Raw genomic sequence first — 19,751 nt, 5'->3', positions numbered from 1 at the left:
AATGTGCTCAGTGTAAAAATGTTTTTGGACCGTAGTGGCTGTCTTCTCCTCCCCTGTCCCCTTTAGCGGTCCCTGGAAGGCAACTGCTGACTGAGCTGGTGGTGAGAACCTCCATCCCTCCCAGGTAGAGGGGTAGCAGTGTGAGGCCTGTCTGGAGGACCTGTCCATGAGGACCTCCCTTGGTGCCCTGTGTGGGCTGTGGGACCCCCTCAGGTCTGGGGGGGGGGTTATCATGTGTGGGACTAAGGGTAAGATGAAAGATGCTTCTCAGCCTCTCCCATCATAACTAGAGCCTGGGTTTATCCCCTCCCACAAAGGGACTTGAGGAATAAGGACAAAGTGCCTTAATTCTGGGGGAAACCTGCCCCCTCTTAGTACCACTAACAGGTAGAGAGGTTTACTGAGACTCTCTATACCCCATATAAAGCTAAAAGTAGTGGTATAATAGGATGAGGCTGAATGAATACAACTCTAGGGAGGCTCAATTATGACCTTTAAGCAATAAGCAGGCTGTGGTGCAACTGATTTGCTCTACAAGACTGTGACAGGCCAGATGATCACCTACCTATCCTGGATCTTCCTCAGCTCCTCGATCTCCAAAGCAAGACTGAGACAGAGTGGTCCTGCTACTCTAAGCGCACAATTTGTTAGTGAACAGTAATGAACAGTAACCTCTTTATTCTGACAGGGACGTGCTGATCTCCATAAACCTGACAGTGGCTGGACTCTGCATCATGCTGTCCACCAAGAAGCATGGTACCAACATCCTGACCATAAAGGAAATCCTAGAAAATGTGTTTGTGGCAGTACCCTCCAGCCATACCCATTCTTCTCCTGTCTGCACTTACTACATGGACTCCAGCAGTGCTTCCAAACCAGACACATGGGAGCTTTCCATGGACTTGGACAACATAACAAGGGGCAGTTCTCTGTGTGTTGTTAAGCAGTTGGAGTCTCTGAGCAGCTGTGGGAAGCCTGACCTGCACAGCCTGACCCAGGGCATCTCTGACCTCAGCCTCATCTGCTTCTCCAAGCCTCACCACAGGGAGGCTGCCTTTGACCTGTTCACTTTGCCTGGGGAGCACCACAGCAGACCTGGCTGCCTGATGGATGCACTGCTGCACAACACCTCAATGCCATGCAAGAAAGAAGAGCATTCCAAACCCCTGGAGAGCCTGCTCTCCAAGAGCACTGAGCTCAGCAATGACCTCTCAATCCCTGGGAAGCTGCCAGCACCCACACGGGAGATCTCTGCAATAAAAGCCCCCTGGATATCAGCCTGTCCCTGGATGCAAGTACCGAGGAGTTGAGGTTCCTGGGATGCTCCAACCCAGACACACCATCCCTGGAGACCTGGATAATTCCTCTGTCATGGCCTGGTGCCTTCAGGAGGCCACCTGCACTGACCTGCACATCTGACACCCCCGATGCCCAGCTGAAGGATCTGGACCCTGTCCCCGTGTTTCTGCATCAGGCTCCATGAGGTTGCCCCGGCTCCTCCCTGCAGTGGTGGCCTGTGGGGTGACTGCCCGTGGACCCGCCCCCCTCCTCCCCGACCACAGACCTCTGTATTAGTGCAAGAAAGGTGTGAGCTTCACCCCGTGCCTGGTCTCTGCTGCTCCTGGCCTAAGGCTGAGCTCTGCTGAACGCCGGCGTTGGGCCGGCTGGGGCCCTCCTGCCGGCGAGTGCAGCGGCCTCCAGCACCTTCCCCACCCGTGAGGAAAGCTCGGGCAGACCCCGCGGGCCCTCTGCGCCCGAGACTGCCGCGGGGCTGCCACGGAGCTCCGCGGCCGGCTGCGGAAAGCCGGACGTCGCGACAAGATGGCCGAGCCCCTGGCGGGGAGCCCCGGGCAGCCCCCGGCTGTGCTCCCGCGGCGCGGCCTCGCCCGCCGTTACCTGTCAGAGGGGCCCGGGAGGTCTTGGTGAGGGACGGGAACGGGAGCCCGGCGCCGGCCGCCGCCGTCGGGCCATGGCGGCGCTGCCCACGGGAAGCTGGGGCAGGGAGGCGGCGCGGCTGGGGATCCCTCTTCTGGCACACGGGGAGAAAAGCATCCTGAGCGCCGGGGACCGGCCGGGCAGCGGCACCGCGGCACCGCGCCGTTTGGCACAGGGAAGGCTGCGGCCTCCCGGGAGCACCCGCGGGCCGCCGTCCTGCAGCGGGTCTCCCTCCGCCCGAGCTCCGCGCAGGTTAATCCTCGCCCCAGCTGCCGGCCCGCGATCGCTCTGCATCGCCCGCAGCCCGGGCTGAGACGAGGAACCAAGCCCGCCCCAACCGGCCCCCCCACAGTCTCTTGCTCCCCAGTCAGAGCTCCCCAGCTCGCACAGCCTCTGCCCGCCGGGCTTCTTCCCTCTCCTATGGCTGCTTACAATAGCCACAGACCTGGGGAATTACTCGTTAAAACCATGGCCCAGGGCCTTTATGGTTTGCTTAAGAAGCAATATATGCTGCTTCCTCTTCTTCTAGGGATGGATTAAGAGCAGAGCAGTCACAGAATCATCACAGAACCATAGAATGGTTTGGGTTGGAAAGGACCTTAAAACTCATCCAGTTCCTATCCACTGCCACGAGCAGGGACACCTTCCACTAGAGCAGCTTGCTCCAAGCCCCATCTAACCTGGCCTTGAATCACCTTTATCACACAGACCAAGCTAAGCACTTCTGTTTACCAAATAACAGTTTAAATACTTCCAGAGGGACAAAGGGATAACTTTGAAAGAGATGCAAGCAATTTCCTCCACATGCATTTCACACTAGAACTTCTGGCCAAAAAAACATCCATTCAGTGAAAAATCTGTTCTTTTACTTCAGCTTTAAGAGGCCACTACAGAGAAACAGCACATGGAATTGCTTGTATTCTCTGGCTGCCCGGTTGACTTCTTTCTAAACCACATTACATCAAGAACAGGCAACAACAACTCAAGAGACAGGGTGCAGTATTTATAGTTTGAACTACTGTCCAGGGTTCAGCTGTAAGTTGTTATTCTCCTTCCTAGTAGCTGGTGCAGTGCTGTGTTTTCAACTTCAGTCTGAGAACAGTGCTGGTAACACACCGATGATTTGGTTGTTGCTCAGTAGCACTTACCCTGATCAAGGACTTTTCAGTCTCATGATTTGCCAGTGAGGAGGGGCACAGGAGGCCGGGAAGAAGCAGAGACAAGGCCACCTGACCCAAAGTAACCAAAGGGGTATTCCATACCACAGCAAGTCATATCCTGGATAGAAATGGGAGGAGTCACCCGGAAGGCCCAGATCACTGCTTGGGTCTGGCTGGGTGCTGATCAATTCTATTCGGCATTACTTGTGTTTATTGGTTTCTTTCCCTTTCCCTTTTTAGTTTCATATTCTCTCTCGTTATTTCCCTTATCATTATTATTAGTGGTTTTGTATTATACTCTAGTTATCAGACTGTCGTCGCGCACGGAGGGAACACCAGCACAATCAATATGATTGATAAAAGTGATCCGTTTATTGTGCTCAAATAATGGGTATATATAGTGTCAAACTGCCACGTACACACAGCTTCCCGTAGTGATTGGTTGGCATATACAGCCTTGGGTACATTCCAGGTGCATTTCGGTGATTTCCCCTGCTCATATACACATCCTCCTCTCAAGGTCTCTGCTCCTAGTTCACAGACAATTTTTAGCTACAAGGTAGGCCAGCTGGTCTTCTATCTCTATTGGTTAACTTCCAGGGTTTTTCCACTGCTGGCAACTGTACACAACTGGTGTTTTTTTCTCACTTTCACAGAATCTGTGCTTAATTAAGCTCAGACATGGGAACATGATCTTTGCTTGCTAACCATGTCTCCACATCAGACTGCTCTTACCTCAGCTCCTGGGGTTTACACTCTTTTCATTCTCTTCCCCATCCCTCTGGGAGCAGGGGTGATGAAGGGAGGGAGTGAGCTAGCAGCTGTGTGGTGCCGAGTCACCGGCTGGGCTTAAACCATGACACCACCACCACAGGACAGTACAAACCAGATCCATAATGAGCAAGAGCATCACATGGTTGGTTGGTTCAGCTACAGCCTGTGGTGGGGGAGTGTTTGGTGTTGATACTGCAGAGGGAAAATGAAGAGTATCATGTAAATCTGTGGCTGCAGTATACAAAGTATTCTGTGTGGCAACCATGGCCTTAAATAAATGGAAGAGAAAGAAATGAAAAATATCAAAGATGCTGCTATGAAAAAGGCATGCCTGCAGTGTAAAAAGATACAACCACCTCTGCTAACCTTGTCTGAACACGTCTCCACTGGTCAGTAACTTCGCTGGTGCTTTGGGACACCTCTAGAAAAACCTGCACCAAACTGGCATATGAAGCATGAAGCAGTGTAAAATGTGGGATGAATGATGAACAGATCTCTTGCAAAAAGCAGCTTTGATGTTAAAAACCATGGCAGAAGACGATAAAGCCCAGGTGTCGCAAAGGCCACACAGAAGACTTGTGTGGGGGAAGAATTTATGTTTAACAGTGATACAGGGGGCTTGATATAAGAAACGCTAGTGCCTGGAAAATATAAAGTACTTTTTAGCTTAAGTTGTAGAAAGAAAACAATATTTATGTTATAAGTCTGTGGAATTTAGGGGCCTCACTAAACATGAGTTAATTGTTTCACACCAGTCTTCTAAAGTATCTTTAGCTTTAAAGAACAACATTTGTGTTGTAGGTCTGTGGTGAGATAACAGGATTTAGTGGCCCCACTAAACCTGAATGAGTTATTTCACACCATCCTTCTACTTATCAGTTAGAGACAGAGCCTCCCAAAACATCTGCTAGCTTGGGATACTCATTGCCTGCCCATGCTGCAATAAATTTTGCAGGAAGGTCACCCTGTTCTAAATCTTTGTTAACAGAAGAATTACAGATATGCCTGGTTTCAGCTAATTGTGTAATCACTGGGGCGTCCAACTGTGCCAAAGGTGAAAAGTTTAAGAAGAGGAAGACTCGTTTACTTCATCTTGAAGACCCCTACTCACAAGAGGAAGACTCATTTACTTCATCCTGAGACCCTCGCCCATGATCACGGCAGGGCACCGCGCATGTGCAAAGGACCTTTTAGCTCATTATAATACGAAGCAGGGATAGGTCATGAATATGTATAGGCGTGTAACTTTAGAGGATAAATGTAGAGGGAAACGACACTGAGGTGTGCATACTTTGGAGGAGCGATCCCCATGCACCTCAGCACTGAATAAAACCATACCTACTTTACAACTTTAATGAGTTGTGGAGTCAAACCACGTATCAACAGTTCAACTGTCAGACTGACATCCAAAATGTGGTGTAAAAGCGCAATCTTACAAGTCCTTGCAACAAAGACACTCAGTATTAATGATGTTGACAAATCTTTTGTTCTCACTAATCATATGCTTGGCTCTATTTTGGATGTGCACTGAGCTTCAACATTTCATGGTCAATAAATTGCACTTGACTTTCCACTCTTGTGCATTACCTAGCTCACTATCTTTGGCTAGAGATCACGTAACTGTAAGCAAAAATATTGCTGAGTTTCTGCACAGTACCACATTTTCTTAATAATAATCCTTTGAATCTTAAAGTCTTTTTCACCCAAATGCTGTCCCCCTTCGTTTCAAAACAATGTAGTTCCAGTCTTACCTGAGACAGCAATCTGCAATGATATCATTACTGCTTAATTTCAGTTCTTCCCTTCCCTTCACCTCTCCTTGGTTCAGTTTGGCAGAGACAACAGGAGATACCTCAGGGTGACAGGCATTATTATCAGCAGCTCCTGTATTTATGGCTGTATTTTCTTTTGCACATTTCACCAACCAGAAGAACAATCTCTCCCCCAATTAAAGGCTATGTGTACAAACAGAACCCACAGTAAACTTTACTACAAGAAAATAAACACTAGACCCAGGAAGAAGGACCCAAACCACATTTTCTTTGCATAAGATTTTTTTCCCCATATATTATAAAATTGCAGTTTTAATAAAGAAGTAGAAAAATAGGAAATTACTTGGAAAGTGCTTTCAAAGTACAAGTTCTTCCACAAAAGGCATTAATTATCCAAACTACTACACATAAATGATTCAAATATTCAGCGAACTACTGAGATGGTCCCAATGAATACTGAATAAGAAGGCTGTAAAAAAAAAAAACCAACAAAAAAAACCCCAAACAAAACAAAAGTATATTTTGACTAAAATGCCTGTCTCAAACTAGGGAAGTCACATCCCGGTTACCATTCTGGAATCCAGCTTCACTTGTGTCAGTATCATGTTCCTTAGGAAAGAGAAGAGGAGAAAAAAAAATCATTAACAATAGGGTAGAAACTGATCTGATTTTTGGCTGAATTAGACTATTTGAGAAACAGGGCATACTTGTTAGTATGAATGGATGACCTGCTGATAAGCTCCAAACTTTGAAGCATCAAACTTACTATGAAGAATTATTTCTGCACACAGTAGCACCTGTGAGTAACACTGCTGGTTTTGCATCCACACTGTAGCACTAGGGAGCCATTCATGAGGGCACACTGCTTTTACTCCATGCACCACTGATCAACTGTATTTAGCTGAAATTACCAAAACTACACTTGCATGTATTAATCCTCCAATTAAAATAAATGAGAGAATTAATAAACTGAGCACTACACATTCTACACAGATCAACGATCCACACTTCACTGGTCTAATTTATTGTACAACAAATATCTTAACATCTTAACATCTCACTGTACCTCTTGCCTGTGAGAAGCCTAGCTGCTACAAAGATGCATCAGCCTCAGTGCTGATACTATCAACTACTCACTTGTAATGCTGTTATTGAAAATACCTGGTTCAGTTTCTTAAACTCAACCACTTGGAAAAAGATGTGCTCCAGGATATGTTTGGCATCTTGTTTCTCCTTTGGGAGTTTCCTTGTTACTCCTAAGATATCACCACATTTTCGTACATAAAACTCCAGGTCATCATCAGTACCTAAACAAACATCCCAAAGAAGAAGGCAGTTGAGTATCACACATCTTTGTATTAACTGAGCAAAAGCTTACTACAAATCTCTGTTTGGTGTTCGCATTCTGGGGTGTTAAGTTCTATAACTAAGGTGAGTGGACTAGCCATGACATACTCCATCAGTACTACTCCAGCTAGTACTTTCTCATCTTGTTTAGACTTAAGGTGTATTTAGAATAATCTTCATGTTTTAACTTCAAAGCATAAAAAAAATAATCAGCAAGTGTGCACAGCAATTCACGCATGATATGGGAAAGAGCAGGCAGAAATGTAATAAAATGTCATGTAAGAAACAAAGTAAAAAGGCATGGTACATAAAGTCCTATTAACAATTTCCAAGACCTTACAATTTCACAGTTCAGAATGATAGTAGTGGATTTTCATAAATGAGGCTCATGGTTTAAAATCAGATACAACAATTTTCCCCAAAAAATTTGGACTTTCTATAGAAATGTATAAACAATCAGTCTTTCTGCTTACATTTGTTTGTAATCTCTGCAAGACGAGCTTTTTCAGAAGAAAACATTTCATCCAAGTCAAATAGCTCCAGAGGGGGAGGAGGCAATTCTCTGAAAGCAGGTGGAAAAACCTTGAAGAGAAGAATTTGCATGGTTTATTGCCACATATTTTTTTCTACACATCTCTAAGACAACAGTTTGGGACTTGGATTGGACTTCAGAAACCTTTTGAAAAGTCAAATTCAACCCCAAAGCTCACAGTACAAAGGGACCCCTCTTTAAAAATTCCATTTATATCCTGTAAAAATAACTGAATATTCCAAAATAGTCACAAGTATGCCAGAGTCATCACCTAGCATCACAACCAGACATACTACATTGGCAGTTTGTTTCCAGTTTTGCTCCATGAGACCCAGCTGATGGCTGAGGGTGTTGAGGTACCAGGCTCAGCGTAACACCTCAATCTGGAAACATACGTCACATTCATTCTGGTAAGAGTATTTTCTTTTGCATGTAATCACCACATATGCCACAAGGCTGGATGAGGCTTTGAGCAACCTGGTCTAATGGAAGGTGTCCCTGCCCCTTGGAAGGGGTTGGAACAGGATAAGCTTTAAGGTCCTGTCCAACCCAAACCATTCTACAATTCCATGAAGGCAGTCTTGTGTTTTTAATGGCAGCACATGAGGCTAGTGCACCCCTGCAGCTACAAGGATCCCAGTGATTACCTTCCTCAGTTGCCAAGGTAAGGAAGAACAGAGCCATGATGGCAAAACTCAAAAGGTACTTGCTTTTCCAAGTAAGTCTGACACTGCCATAGTTCATGTTGTTGTTGGCAGCCCAAATCTCTGCTGGTAAAAGTTTGGCCAGCCCTTGCCGTAAAAGACCAACACTCCACTTTTTACCTCCCCAGAGGATTTGGAGATGGAAGAAGAGTGGGACAGCTTGGCTCCTCCCTTGGCAGCAGCTAGCACAGCTTATACCACCACTACCTTCTGAACTACAATGTTCTTTTCTCACAGCAAAGGCTGAACCAGCACCTCACAGAACTGGAAGAAGCTGAAGGTTTATATACACAAGACATTCTGCTGTGGTACCACGTGTTACATTTTCAAGTTCTGTTGATAAAATTAGAAGTGTAAATAAGTGCTCTTCCCTAACTTCCCTAAAATAATAGTCCTGCAATGTATTCAACAAAGTGATTACTTATTACTACAGCATTTCTCCCTATTTGGGTTTTGGTTTGGTTTTTTTTGGGGGGGAGGGACTGTTGGGGTTTTTTGTTGGGTTTTTTTGGGGGGGTTGGTTCTTTTTTTTTTTATGGGTGTGTGGTTTGGTTTTTTTGGTTTTTTTTAAGAACTATGTATAGAACACATGAAACAAGGGTTCTCCATGTCTGTATTAGCCAGGAGATTACTCACAGCTGGCTGGAGGACAGGTAGTGGAGTCTCAAATTGAGGCTGAATGAGTTGGAGAGGTTCATGTTTCACATTCAGCTGTTCATAAGCTCTGCAGCACAGAAAAAGACCAAGTGTGAGAGAAGAAATTACAACATCTATTTCCACTAGCAGGCTAGAGAGATGCTGAGTCTCTATGACATTATGCACAGTCATAGCATAATACCTCAGGAATATCTGATTTTAGAAGGACCCCAGAGAACTTACACATGAGTAATAACTGACTTCTACAGCAAGCAAATTAGTTAAAATTATGACAAAGAGTAATGATAAGTTGATATGTAAGATGATACAAAATAAAGGTACTGCACCTCTGTAGTTAAAACAACTTTTAAATAGAGGCATCAGGACAAAGTGATCCTGTTCAAAAAGAGCAGACCTGGGACTTCAAAAAGACTTTTCAGGAATTCCACTAGCAAAAACTATCTAAAAAAATACGTTACAGGATCAGGAGATCTCACTATGAACTCACATCTAGTAAAAATACAAAAAATACAGAGTAAGAAGAAAGAGTGTCTGCAACAGAGTGGAATTTAATGGAATCTGTTTTAAGGCTGCTGCTACTTAATGTGTTCATACATGAGCTGGGCAACAAAGGATTTATGAGGGACAAAGCTGCCAGCAATACAGACCTGGTAAAACAGTAGCAATCTTCAGACACAATTATTGGAAAATGCAATTCAATAAGTGCCAAGTAATTAAAAAATGGAAAAATAACCAGCTGCTGGTTATCACTCCAGAAAGTGCTCAACATCACTGCAGATAATTCTCCTAAAATATCAGTTCACTAAATCAGCAGTAGTCAGAAAAAAGGAATAAACAATGTCAGAAACTACAGCTAAGACAAGAAGCAAGAGAAAATATCACTGTCACACTTGTACAGTCAGTCTTCTGGTACATCCATATTCAGAACACTGCCTAGAGCTCAGTCCCATCTGCTTTTAAGCACAAACAGAAAATGCGTAATATGGAATGGAAAAGGAAAGGGAAAGGAACAAGAATGGAAAGGAAAGGAAATCACAGCTGCTGACTTGATAACTGAAGGAAGGGCAGTTGTATCCATCTGATAAAGTGACATATCAAACAGCTTTGTGAAGTCTCTTGGGTTCTCATCTCCTTCCTGCAGACAGACTCGCAGTTGCTCAGACAGTGCGGCTGTATCTGGGAGCATGGTATAGTCTGAAATCTGAAAACACACACACAGATACACACACTTATGGTTTAAAAAGTCCAACCCATTTACATAGTCTCTTTCTAGTTTATCTCTCACCTGAAGTCTCATTTAGAAATAATTATTTCACTTTTCACCAGGTAGGACCCTTTGCAGCACAGCTCATTAAACTAGGCATCTGCACAAATATTCTCTCAGCTGTAAAGCTGCTTGCCACGGGGCCACTGTTAATTCTTTGGAATTAAAAGGAACAGCTTACTATTCACCTGTGCAAGACTGTTGTTCTTTTTATGTATACAGAGGATACAATTTTATGCCATATGATATTTCCAAATAAAAATAGTGTTTGCATATGTCAGTTATAAAAACCCCAACAAAACCAACTAAAATTGCCAACAGGCTGATCCCTATCCATACACAGAAAATCTGCCTTCATTTCATGCACCTTCCTCTTGTCTGAGAGCTCAGAGGAAAGACCTTCACAAATGAAATCTCGTAAAGAATAGCAACCTAAGTCACAGAGATACAATACCATTACTTTTTATGCCTAAACTGTCTACTCAGTCTTTGACCCTGAAACCCTGGTCTGCAACAACAACCACCATGCAGCTGTGAACCATTTTCTGCTAAATACACAGTTTGTGAAAACTGGTGCTGCTACATCCTTATGATGGATCTCTTACCTCAGGATCCTCCTTATTCATCTGGTTCAAATGGATATCTGATGTTGTGAGCCATTGGAAAAGCACATCCTGGAGAAGGGCAAAACTTAATTAATTTCAGGAGGGTCCAAGTAATCTTATATTATGCTTAAACATTCATATTAAATCCATTCCATAACATACTATGAAAAAGAAGGAAAAAAAGGGTACTATATCAAAGAATATCTGTAGGGAAAATATTAACTTTATTTGTATTTACATATGGAAGCAACGAGTCATGGCAATGAGCACACTCTGTACAAGGTGCATACTTTCAGAAACACCTCAGCAGGAAACTCCCCTTCTTACACAGAAGGTGACATATGCCACTTTGGAAAGCACATTACAACCTTCAGGTATCAGGAGCCATATATGTAAAGGTTTATTATTAATCAGTGGCCATAAGGAAGCGCTAAAGAAGCTAAGAAAAAGCAGTAAACAAAAAATTCCACCAAACTACTTCAATATTAATAACTAAAGAGGTGAACAGAAGTAGGAAAAACTTTTCAAAGTCCTATAAGATAAATAAGAAACTCCATCTTAAAAGCTTCTTCCTGTTAGTTGTGCTGTGACAACCTCCTCAGGATGTTAGTACTGGGTTAGAATCTCCATACTGAATCCATTTCAAAGCTGTCTTGCTCTAACATGAAGCTTGTGAGTGAGCCTGGTTTTTTTTTGGGGGCGGGGGGGGGGGGTTGGTGGTTTTTGTTTTTTGTTTGGGTTTTTTTTTTAAGAAAACCTTAAGGAAAAAAAAAAAAAACAAACTCCCAAACTCAGACCAACCAAACCAAACAAACAAAAAAACCAAAAGAAAACAAACTTACCATAATCTTCCCATTTTCTTCTTTATCTAAATATTGATCACTGAACATGTGGGAAGAGCCCAGCACTGCCATCTTTCCACCCTGATTCTATCAACAAAGAATATGATATAGCAAAAAATCCTTCCAGATCTTCCAAATCACAGTTTTGGGGAAACTGTTAATGCCATCTAACTAGAAAGTGATTTAAAGAAACAAAGAAATAGGAAATCTCGGAATAAGTAGTGGCAAAAGCAGTTTCAAACTTGGCAATCTCACAGGAGCACGACACAGCAGCATTCCAAGTGTTTATGCTGTTAGGGTTCACAAATTTATTAAAAATACTGATCTGCATTACGTAAGAGTAGATAAACAATTGACCGAGCCTCAAGAAGATATTCATGAGACATCTTTGGAATTCTTCTCTAAGATTACTCTTAATCCTTCCAGGAAGACATACACAAGAAACCGTAAGTTTTCAACAGGACAAGGAACCTTGTAATGCTCCTGCACCTAGTCGGTGCATCATCACATGATATAACCATACATACTGGTGTAACAAATTTGAAGATACCTGAAACAAAGCTCCAGTTTGTTCAAAAAATGTTTGATGTTTTGTACTCCTTGTTTTGCAAGGTTTTAACCCAAGTTCTACATGCCTTACCCACAATAGCACTTTCAGTTGCTATTCTTTACTGTATCCCTTTTTCATTCCGAGATCTTGTTTTTCTTCTACCAAGTTTCTCTGCTCTGCCTGAGAACTTCTGTCTCTGCCTTCATCTTCTACCCTTGTGCCTAAAATTTCCTTGAGGTAGACAGGAAAAATGATGCCACCTATTTGACATTCATGTCACAGTACTAGATCAAAGGAAGAACACTTCAGTAATCAACTCATGAACTTCACATTATATAGATTTCACTTGCAGCATAATGTAGTTGTTATAATTCTTATAAGAAAGCACTCCTCTCCAAACCCATTAGGTGAAGCACGAGGCCCTACATAAACAGGCACAGTCTTGAAATAAGAACATCAACCAGCAAGGCTATAATCCTGGTAGAGTTCTCATAGAATCATGGAATGGTTTGGGCTGGAATGGACCTTAAATGTTAATTCAGTTCCAACCCCCTGCCATGGGGCAGGGGCACCTTCCACTGGACCAGGCTGCCCAAAGCCCCATTCAACCTGGCTTTGAACCCACCCAATCTGGCCAAATTCCATCCAACCTGGCCTTGAGTTAAGGCTTTGCAGAACTTAGACGACTTATCTTGCAAAAACACAACTTCATCATTAATGCACATAATCTCAGGTTATCATGGATTCAAAATTAGGCATGAGTCTGGGGAGTCCATTGGATCTATGTGCAAATACTGTGTATGTGGAGGGATTTTATTATATTCTACTCTGACAGCTGCAGGCAAAATGCAAACAGGAAGTGTACTTGTACATTCACTTACGCTGCTGTATTGTCTTTGTTTTATGGACTTTATTCAGCCACAACATAGGGGGGATGAACTTGGGCATCCTTAGATGCCCAACTAACAAAGATATCAAAAAAACATAGTAGTGTTAGAAACTCATCTACATAGTAAAAAATGTGTTAATGTGTTTACCTTTGTCAACAATATTAATCCTTTGTTTGCACTTATTAACTGCTTCTAGATGTGTGGTTGGGTTTATAAGTTAACAGGGCTGGATGGGTCACACTACATACAACATCTACTGGTTCCAAAGTGACAGTCCTCTTCATTAACACAATATGGTGATTGATGAAGCTAATTATAATCTTACTTAATAAATGACCACTAAAGGAGGGGGAAAAAAAACCCAAATTTCAAAGAAGAACTAAAAATATCCATCTATCAACCAAAGAATATAATCTTTGCTGACCATCAAACTATCCTCTGAATCCCATGCAAAGAAGTTTACCATAAAAGAAGAGAGGCTCATCAGGAGTTTGCAGGTACATCAAAACCAGAATCATAGAATCAGATGGATTGGAAAAGACCTTTAAGATCATCAAGTCCAATTGTTCTCCAGCACTGGCAAGGCCATCACTAACCCATATCACTGAGGGCCTCATCTACGCGGTTTGTGAACACTTCCAGGGATGGTGACTCCGCCACTGCCCTGGGCAGCCTCTTCCAATGCCCGAGCACCCTTTTGAGGAAGTAGTTGCTCCTCATCTCCATATAAACCTCCCCTGGCACAGCTTGAAGCTGTTTCTTCTTGTCCTGTCACTTGTTCCTTGGTAGCAGAGACCAGTCCCCTCCTGGCTCCATCCTCCTGCCAGGCAGCTGTAGAGAGCAGTAAGGTCCCCCCTGAGCCTTCTCTTCTCCAGACTAAACCCCCCCAGGTCCTCATCACACTTGTGCTCCAGACTCTTCACCAGCTCCATTGCCCTTCTCTGGCCCTGCTCCAGCACCTCAATGTCTGTCTTGTAGTGACAGGCCCAGAGCTGAACACAGGATTCCGCATGTGGCCTCACCAGTGCCCAGTACAGGGGAACAATCACTGCCCTGGTCCTGCTGGCCACACTTACGCTGATACAGGCCAGGATGCTGTTGGCCTTCTTGGCTACCTGGTCACACTGCAGGCTCATGTTCAGCCAGCAAGAACTGGGTCTGTAAGTACTCCCAGAAGACACACTAACAATTTCTGTGGGGGGTAGGAGAATGCATAGTTTGTTACATGCAGAATCATACCTCATGCTGATAGAAAGCAAGAATAGGCCTGTTGAGTGGGAAGCAGACAGATCCTGTTGACAGAATAGCCACTGCTGGCTTCATCACATTCAGTGTGGCACCAAATGGATACACGAAAGTGAGAGCTCTGCAGAAAATACAGGAACTCTGTAAGTATCTGCGTGGATCAGGTAGGCATAAAACTCAGTCTGTCTGCCTGAAGTACACACTGTAACTGTGGGCTAGCGCTGGAATGTCAATGCCTTCCAAAAATTACACCATTACAATGACATTTCAGTCTCTTCTACAGGTTTTTCCAGGTTGATGATTTGTCTTCAGTAAGGAACAAAGGACACTCTTCATTTCTGTTAGCACACTCTTGTACCTGAGGGATGTTTAACTCACAGATGAATATATATTCTGGAACAAAATTAAAACAAAACAAAAACAAACAAACAAACAAAACAGCCTGAAATGGTTTTACGTTTACACTTTTCCTTGTAGTCAACCACATGGTCATTTATTAGCTATAGGAAATAACTAGCAATGAAGAATACAAACATTTATAGTTACAGAAAAGCTGTATTTTTCTCAATGCCTTTTCTCTCCTCTGTAGCACAAAGGGATGGAAAACTAGAAACTGCAAGAAATGTTTATCTTACCCTAGCTTAAGACTCTTCAAAAACACTTAGGTCTGCTCATGCCTGTAGCCAGACCACCCCCTATTGACAGGTTACTCGTATTTACACTGTTTAATCAAATTCAATTCCACAGAATAGGGACAAAAAGATCCGGTTGCGAGAGTAATAATTCCCTTCAAAATCTATCACTCCTGCTCCTTTGCTGGTTATCAAGCGCTACTAAACAGATCCTCCTTTCCAGGTAAAGTCTTGAGGAGCAGGAAGCTGAGAGAGAAATACATTGGAAAACGTCAACACAAGCACAATATACTCCTGCTAGGTTACAAACTGGGTAATTCTGAGTTATTCACAGTATTTTCACATCAGCTTCCTCAAGGGAAAACACTTACTGTGAGTCACGTCCGCTTCCATCTTCAGCTGTTGTCTCAACCACTGTTTTTCTTGCAGATTCACTGAATCCCCTACAAGATGTTGAAAAACAAAACTTACTGAAAACAATACGGATTGTAAGAGTTTAAAGATTTATATACCCCAAATATTTACCTATTCAAAACTCCATCAGAGATCAGTGCTTCTTTTGGGTGGTGGTACTTGTAATATACATTTCGTACTACAGCATCTTGAAGAAAGAAAAAAATTAAGAATTTTACATCTTAGCTGATCAGTGTGCTAGATACAGCAATGAAAAATGAGTTTAGCTCTTGGATTTCCTGAGTGTTTGCTTCTAACACCATGTGGCTCCCAAAAGGACCGAAATCAGCGTTCACTACTGTTTCCTTTTGGACATCCAGATTTAGAACAAGAATGTATCTTCAAGTTCAAATAAAAATGTGAAAAATAAGCACATCTCCTGTGTCTTCTGCAAAGCAGAAGAGGCAAAAGGATCCAGTAAAGAGTATGTATCAGGTTTCACAAGTGGCAGGGTGCTGGAACTAGATGGTCTTGAAGGTCTCTTCTAACCCAAACCACTCTATGATTCTAAGTTAATTCTTTTTTTATATGTCTTCCAAAAGCATGATGAAACAAACACTGTTGATGCAAAAAAGGCCTAGTCTAAAAATGTCACCAAAGACCCTGAAAATATTTTATGTACACTGAGATATAGTTGCTTTGTTTAGCTATTTTTCCATATTGGCAGTGGAAAAACTAATGAGTGGCATTCTATTGGTCTGCTAAAGAAAAGGGCCACTGTTTTTTCAGTGTGAGTGATTCACTCCAATATAACACATGGAAAAATATTTGAAATGAGAGGCTATTTCTCCAAGAAATGTCACTAGAATTAATTTTTGTTAGTAAATACCATTAAATCTACAACTAGAGCAAAGGAAGGGAGATGGCTACGTTATTAAGGCATTCTGCCCATGGAAAGCCCTTAGTGTGCTCCAGTATTACACTGCCAGGTATATCTAGATTTCAAGAAAAAAATATCTCTTAGACCAACAAGTACTTTGTGAGAAGGATCTGCTTGGCTTACACCTACAAAGGCTGAACCTGCTCTTTAAATTTTGCTGAGCACGGATGAACAAGAGCTATCAGTGAGCCCCATTACCATTATTGAAAACAATCCCATACTCTTCTAGCAGAAAGTTAATATTTGTGCCGTATCGGGACTCGCCACCTTCTCTCAGCATCACCAGGATGGCTCCACCATCCTCCAGGAATTTCTTCAGAACAGAAAACTGGAAAACAACAAAGAAAAAACATGTGAAAAACCACACAAAAGACTGCAGGAAGTTATAAGGAGAGGACGGAAGGTGAATGATTCTGACCACTTGCAATTCACTTATCCTGTGAGAAATTCATATTTCAATTAGTGTAAATTCATGTAAAGCAGTACACTGCAAGTTCTTCTGGGTTGTTCTTTTCTATTTTGCATTAAGCAGATCTTAAAACATACTTAATTTGCAGACAACTACTGACTTCTTACCTCAGCAGCACTGAACTTTTCTCTTGGGCCTGGTGTAATCCACAATTTTACCCCAAACAGTTTCTCAGATGTGATCTCATCTTTTAAGCTGTGAATAAAGACACACGTTATTCTTGGACCTAATCCTGGACTACAACTTTTCTCTCTTTATATATTTGGGTTTTTTTTAAAGGACTGCCAAACACAAAGCAAATCATTTCAGTCACTTTGCATCTTTTTTAAAGTTGACAAGCAAAACCAATCCTTACAAATTTCAACCCACTAAAAGGTAAAGCTCCTCTAACAAGGTATGGTGGCAGATCCAGTACTGGCATAAACTACCACATCTGCTATTAAACTTGCCACTTAATGAGCTTCCTCTTATTCTTTTCTTACTTTTTATTTTTTGCTCTGGGCATATTTTGTAGTGGACAGATAGGCAATATCATACGTACAAGGGCTGCTACGTTTTTATCTCAAAACTCGAAATCAAGATAGGCTCAAAACCTGTATCAGACGTTTCACCTTTATAATTTACACTCCATCTCTTCCACAGATCATAGAATCCCAGCCTGGTTTGGGTTGAAGGGACCTTAAAGCTCATCCAGCTCCAATCCCTGCCACGGGCAGGGACACCTTCCACTAGAGCAGCTTGCTCCAAGCCCCTGTGTCCAACCTGGCCTTGAACACTGCCAGGGATGGGGCAGCCACAGCTTCTCTGGGCACCCTGGGCCAGCGCCTCAGCACCCTCATAGGGAAGAGCTTCTGCCTAAGAGCTCATCTCAGTCTCCCCTCTCCCAGGTTCAAGCCATTCCCCTTGCCCTGTCCCTACAGGCCCTTGTCCCAAGCCCCTCTCCAGGTTTCCTGCAGCCCCTTTAGGCACTGGAGCTGCTCTCAGGTCTCCCCTTCAGGAGCCTTCTCTTCTCCAGGCTGACTCAGCCCAGCTCTCTCAGCCTGGCTCCAGAGCAGAGCTGCTCCAGCCCTCGCAGCAGCTCCGTGGCCTCCTCTGGACTCGCTCCAGCAGCTCCACATCCCTCTTGTGCTGTTACCGCAGAGCTGGATCAGGACTGCAAGAGGGGGTCTCCTCACAGCACTGTAGAGGGGGAGAATCCCCTCCCTGAACTGCTGCTCACACTCTGGGGGTGCAGTCCAGAACGGGTGGGGGGTTCTAGGATCAAGTGCACACTGAAACCAGGTCATGGGGAGCTTGTTACTGACCAACGCCCCCACGTCCTTCTCCTCAGGGCGGCTCTATCCAGTCTTCCCCAGCCTGTGTTTGTGCTTGGGACTGACCCAACCCAGGAGCAGGACCAATATACAAGAGGTGGAAGCTCCAAAGTCATCTATGCACAAGAGAATTGCAGCTAATGCCACAGAGCACAATCACTGCAAAAAACGATCTTTGCTTATGATGCTCATTCCCAAAAACTATTCGGGCACTCAAAAAGGATCACATACATCTTGGGATCTCTGCTGGTAAACCAGGGCGGTGGGGGTGAGGAGCCCAGCCCCTTCCCTCAGGTGCAGCTCATCAGCTGAGCTGGTCACAACACTGCCCCTCACCTCTGAACCTTCCAGTTACCACGAAGCCTTTTCCGCAGGGATTTGTAGCCGCTGACGAGAGTGAAAGCCTCCCCTTTGGACGCGTTGAAGACGATGGCATTCCGCAGGCCCCCCTCCATGTGGTGACCCGGTGCTGCCACAGGGTGCACCGAAGGACGGCCCACCTGAAGTGAAGTGAACCGAACCCGAACCCCCACGCCCGCGCTCCAGACGCAGGCAGCACGAACACGACCGCCCCTCACGGCCACCCGCCCCGCTCCACCCAGCACCGCGAGCCAACGGAGGCGCGCATGCGCGGAGTGCACCACCCCGAACGCGGGAGCGCTGCGACGGATTGCTCCATTCCCCGGCAGGGAGGGGTGCCGGGTGGTACCACTGCGGCAGGCTGGGAGGGAAGTGGGGCTCCGCGCCCCGCCCCACTGGGCCGGACACTTGTCGCGGGCCCCGCCGCCTGTCGTTGCCCGGCGGGTTGGGCCGGGCTTCGGGCAGCGGCGAGCCTTGGCCGCTGAGCGCTTGGGGCAGCTCCCGACCAGCCTGTCCCTGGCAGCCGCGCAGGGCCGGCCCTTATCGCCTCGAGCAGCAACAAGCTGCTGGGCCATAGGACCAGCCAAACCCAGTGCTGAGAGCCTGAAATGGGCATGTTTTAGTTAGTGACTCCGCGTGCAGGCCCGTGTCAGGCTACATCCACGCTACAGCACAGCGGGAAATCCACCGCTCCCCTCAGCCCTCCCCTACACACGGGGCAGATGTGGAAGGACAGGCATGTGTGCGCTTTAATACAAACCACAGCATAGTGCAGGTGCCTGCAGCAGGCACAAGGTAACGGATAAAACAAATGATTGCTCCCGCACAAGCTTAACAGCATGAGCATCACACAGCTTTTAGGAAACCCTGTGTTTGGGCCCATGGTGCCATGAGCAGCTCATAGCTGATGAAGCTCATGAGCTTCTCCAACCCACAGCAACAGAACAACTTTAAAAAAGTCAAAAGTGACATTGAGTGAGTACACCAGCATTAAAATTAAGGCAAAATAAATAACGTGTTTGTCGTGGTTTGCTGAACCCAAGACGCTGTTCTACAGTGGCACATTCAGTGCAGGGTCTCATCAACGTGTGCCGTCCTCTGCTCCACCAGGCTTCAGATCATGCTTGTTGCAGTAGTGTTTGTGTGCCTCAGGCCTGTGTGCTGTGAAAGAAGTCCCCAGCCCAAGCCAAGTTTGGCCAGAAGGTTATTTTTGTTTTTTCCAAGCAGCTCTGCCCTTTCCTCATCGGGGTTTTTTCTCCCACAAACTGGTTTCTACTTAACAGCCTCATGGTTGCTTCTGCACAGTCCACTTAAAGGAAAGAAGCCAGAGCTGTTTGTAGTGTGAAGAGTTTTCTTCACTACTGGGG

General features: G+C 44.6%; 1 protein-coding gene across 1 annotated transcript; it reads right to left on the bottom strand.

The window, feature by feature from the left end:
- Positions 1-5,292: 5,292 nt before the first annotated feature.
- On the bottom strand, positions 5,293-18,543 carry IFT52 (intraflagellar transport 52). The gene is made up of 13 exons (XM_080628252.1): positions 18,361-18,543; positions 16,819-16,906; positions 16,441-16,570; positions 15,435-15,510; positions 15,281-15,352; positions 14,272-14,398; positions 11,593-11,679; positions 10,751-10,819; positions 9,928-10,082; positions 8,861-8,948; positions 7,462-7,570; positions 6,803-6,948; positions 5,293-6,250 (listed from the first exon to the last, which is right to left on the bottom strand). The coding sequence occupies exons 1-13, from the start codon at positions 18,477-18,479 to the stop codon at positions 6,182-6,184; spliced, it is 1,335 nt and encodes a 444-aa protein (XP_080484378.1). The 5' UTR covers positions 18,480-18,543; the 3' UTR covers positions 5,293-6,181.
- Between the last annotated feature and the right edge of the window lie 1,208 nt (positions 18,544-19,751).

Source organism: Psittacula echo (genome assembly GCF_963264785.1).
Source record: "Psittacula echo genome assembly, chromosome: 12".
In the NCBI taxonomy this organism is placed as follows: Eukaryota; Metazoa; Chordata; class Aves; order Psittaciformes; family Psittacidae; genus Psittacula; species Psittacula echo.
Note: the sequence above shows the minus strand (reverse complement) of the source record. Positions and strands in the feature narration are given on the sequence as shown.

Excerpts from the sequence above, each read along its gene's own strand:
- IFT52 (XM_080628252.1), bottom strand. The coding sequence starts at position 18,479 with ATGGAGGGGGGCCTGCGGAATGCCATCGTCTTCAACGCGTCCAAAGGG. Across the intron at positions 16,571-16,818 it reads AAAAGTTCAGTGCTGCTGAG|TTTTCTGTTCTGAAGAAATT; the intron begins GTAAGAAGTCAG and ends GTTGTTTTCCAG. Across the intron at positions 15,511-16,440 it reads TGGGATTGTTTTCAATAATG|ATGCTGTAGTACGAAATGTA; the intron begins GTAATGGGGCTC and ends TCTTTCTTCAAG.